The 3650-nt window shown below is 44.8% G+C and overlaps 1 protein-coding gene across 1 annotated transcript; it reads right to left on the bottom strand.

Moving 5' to 3' along the window:
• Positions 1-595: 595 nt before the first annotated feature.
• Positions 596-3367, bottom strand: LOC135524919 (gastrin/cholecystokinin type B receptor-like). Its single transcript, XM_064952760.1, has one exon. The coding sequence runs from the start codon at positions 3365-3367 to the stop codon at positions 2057-2059; it is 1311 nt and encodes a 436-aa protein (XP_064808832.1). The 3' UTR covers positions 596-2056.
• Between the last annotated feature and the right edge of the window lie 283 nt (positions 3368-3650).

Here is a 3650-nt window from a genome sequence, read left to right as displayed (position 1 = left end):
TTCGTTGTGTGACTGTTAGGTTTTATGGGTATTATGACTCATACTGTGGTACTCTATAGCCTACATCAGTGTTTCCCAAACTCGGGACCCCAAGGGGTGCACCTTTTGGGTTTTTCCCTAACACTACACAGCACATTCAAATAATCAAAACTTGATGATTAGTTGATTATTTGAATCCGCTGTGTAGTTCTAGGGTAAAAACTAAAGTGTGCACACCTTGTGTTCCCAAGGACCGAGTTTGAGAAATCCTGTCCTAAATGATAAGATTATTATATTATTATTTGTTAAATGGCAGCCAAGCATCGATTATCATGTCCCCAGAATAAGCCCCTCAATATTTATTGGAAAGGAACATCAACCTTGCACTTTCACCACCCTGTGAAGTTCATCATAAATTATTGCATCTGTAGCCTAATAAACTGCATGGTTTCCTGAGTCGTAGTGGGAGGACCACACAACATGTCATCACATGACTCCAAGTTTACTTGGATAGTGTGGTTATAATATCAATATTTGCACATAAAAGCGTTTCCACCGACATTTCTCGCGTCATTCATTTTCCCGACACAAAAAGATCCCACCTTGTCTAGCGTATTTTATTTTGTCAACATGTGGAATGGTTACCGATTTTTTACATGTATATATGAATCCAATTCTCAACGGAATGCTGGTATATCTCACATGCACTAAAATACCCACTTGGCTAAATTATCTTGCAGTGATCAAAGCCTTACAGAAACACCCAGGTAGAGAAGCTTGAAGGGTTGTGAGAGCCCATGAATGAAGGCTTCGTTAATGTATTCTAGGATCTTTTCTCTCTCTCATGTCTCTGTCAAAACCATTACAGACAATCAGTAATTCACAGGAGGTTGGGGGCACCTTAATGCGGCGGGCGGGCTATAAGTGTATCCGTCAACCTTCAAAGAACCAAAATGGCTTTTAAGTAAAACTTTTACAATTTATCCAGGGATCTTTCATGTTGTATGGAGACACATCAGGCCTCAGTAACTGCAGATGGTAGGAGATTGATTTTGGTGCCAGGGCTCTGTGGCCACCCACCACCAATCATGCGTCAGCAGCGGTAGGTGACCACAGTTCAGGGTTCGGGCCGTCTCAGCAGTACCATTTTTAATCTGGAAATCAGGCTCCATGTCCCGGCCACCAGCGGGGCCCCATCCCACCCTGCCAAGGAGCCAACTCGACTCATAATGGTGCCAGTCAGCAGGGAGCGATCCGTCTGCCAAAAGACATGTGTCACAGCCTTGCTTGAGAAAGGATGAATGGAGATATCAATCTATACCATCTATGGAGGCAAATTAAACGGACTTATAATAACTAGGAATATAAAATATGATGGTCCTACAATTCTCTAATTTAACAATTATGGAAGCAAATTGAATGGACTTGGACAAATAACTACAGAATTATAGTCATACAATGTAGCCTTGTAATTGAACTACTACATAATGGTTTTATAATTGGCACGATTTAAGTTTTGGATACAGCTCATTTCGTTGACATGGAATTGAATGTTGATGGATGAGTTCTACTACGACTTGAGGGTAAATGAAATATATTCGAGTTTTTAAACAGGGTCTATACATTGTATACATTAATAATTTTGGATCACAATATAAAGACAACTAGCCTATTATGCACAATCGAATGAGATGCACATTATTTTGTACAGATGAAAACAACATCAAATAGCCTGTTTGAAATTGGATTCAGTGAAGCCAAGTCCCAAAAAATCATTAGGTATAGGTATGCTCATCTTTTACATTGACCGTTTGATTCTTCAACAATCCTAGAATCATGGGCCGTTTTTAAAGCGGCAACACACTCCATAATACAGACAACACTACACTTCATATTTAAAAGGGCAAAACTCTAATCTGTTCCTTGCATTTATGGCAAATATCTCCATTTGCATTGGAGGTTGCGTTGAAAAAGGGACAGATTTTCACAGAACATCTCATTTTGAACTGTATGATGAACGCTTTCCAGAGAAATAACTGTGACCTTCACCCTGTAACCAGGTAGTTGTCTCTGTCAATCAGTCGAAAACAGTCTCACACGCTGTCACAGAGGACAGGCTCTTGCTCTTTGTTAGTTTATTGCCTAAATTGGCGTACTTTCTCGATGCGCCCATCTCTGCGCTGCGATTCACTGATTGCGCCCTGCTATATGGCACGACTTTGGGCACTGAGATGCTGCCCATAGGCATGGAGGACTGCTGTGGCAACAGACTGCACACTGACGACAGTTTCAGTCGGTAGCTCTTCCTGAACCGTTTCGCAGACCTGTGCAAGTTCCCCACGAAACAATAACAGAGCGGGTTGAGAGCGGAGTTGGTCAGACCCAACCATAGCGCAAATGGTCTCCCGTGAAGAATCCACTCGTGGTTGACCTGGTTCACATCATCCTCATTCTTTAAAGATGCAGTCATGTTCAAGTCTAACCATATATCCACTACATACAGAGGTAGCCAGGACAGTGTGAAAAGCACAACTAGTGACAGCACCATTTTGGCTATCCTTTTACGCACTTTGAGGCGGGACAGTGATAGCTTAACGCCAAATGTATTTGAATCTTGCGCCCGTTTGTCGTCGGTGCCCCACAGCTTCCAGCCGGTCAGCACGCTTATAACCAGGTTAAACAACACCGGAAAGCCGTAGAGAGAGCAAAAGAGCAGGAAGCTATATCTCTGTTTCAGTTTGACTTCGTTCCAGCTCTCCACGCACACAGTGACGGTGATGTCCAGCAGCGACAGAGTCTGGGTGGTGTTCATGAAGAGGAGCGGTATGCACAACACCGACGACGCGCTCCACACCACACAGATCATACACAGTATCCGCCGCCCGGTAAAAAAAGAACGGGCGTGGAGAGGATTGTGGACGCTGTAGTAGCGGTTCAGACTGATCACAGCCAGGCTCAGGACGCTTGCAGACACCGATACCGCTTGAACGAACGGCACGGTGCGGCACAGAAACTCACCGAACACCCAAGCGTTGTAGACCTGGAGTCCCAGGTTAACTGGCATGCACACACACACCACCATCATGTCACACACCGCCAAGTTTACCAGCAGTCTGCGGGTCGCCGACACTTCCGCCAGACCCGTCCTCTTTCGGGTGAGGACCAGGAGAGCCATAATGTTCCCTCCAAGCCCCGTGAGGAAGGACAGGGAGTACATAACCACCAACACGATGGTGCTCGGTTCGTGTCCCGAAAATAAGAACAAGTCCGAGTAGGGGTTGTTATCCTCCTGTAAACTCCCGTTGTTGTGCTCATGTTGAGGTCCCAAAAGTGAAAGATTTGTTGAAAATGAATGTCCAAAATTGGAGTAAAAATTCGTTAGATTCATCTCCCGCTTGTTCTCACATCGTTTGCGCTGTGTGGAGTGTCCAATTCAGATACGCACACAGGTGAGATCCAGAGAGATGCTCTGCGCTCCGCCCCTGTTCTAGTTGTGAGATTGGGATTACACCCATACATCTAGAGTTAGTTGTCGCCTTGCCGAAAGAGATCATAATAGTCCAATACCCAGGCATTTAACAGAAAAACAGTATACACATTTCGCCACCGAAGTGCGGTCCTCCTCGATATTACTCGACTGGAGCGCGCGCAGAATGTTCACTCGGACCCTG

This window comes from Oncorhynchus masou, chromosome 31 (genome assembly GCF_036934945.1).
Source record: "Oncorhynchus masou masou isolate Uvic2021 chromosome 31, UVic_Omas_1.1, whole genome shotgun sequence".
NCBI classification, from domain to species: domain Eukaryota; kingdom Metazoa; phylum Chordata; class Actinopteri; order Salmoniformes; family Salmonidae; genus Oncorhynchus; species Oncorhynchus masou.
Note: the sequence above shows the minus strand (reverse complement) of the source record. Positions and strands in the feature narration are given on the sequence as shown.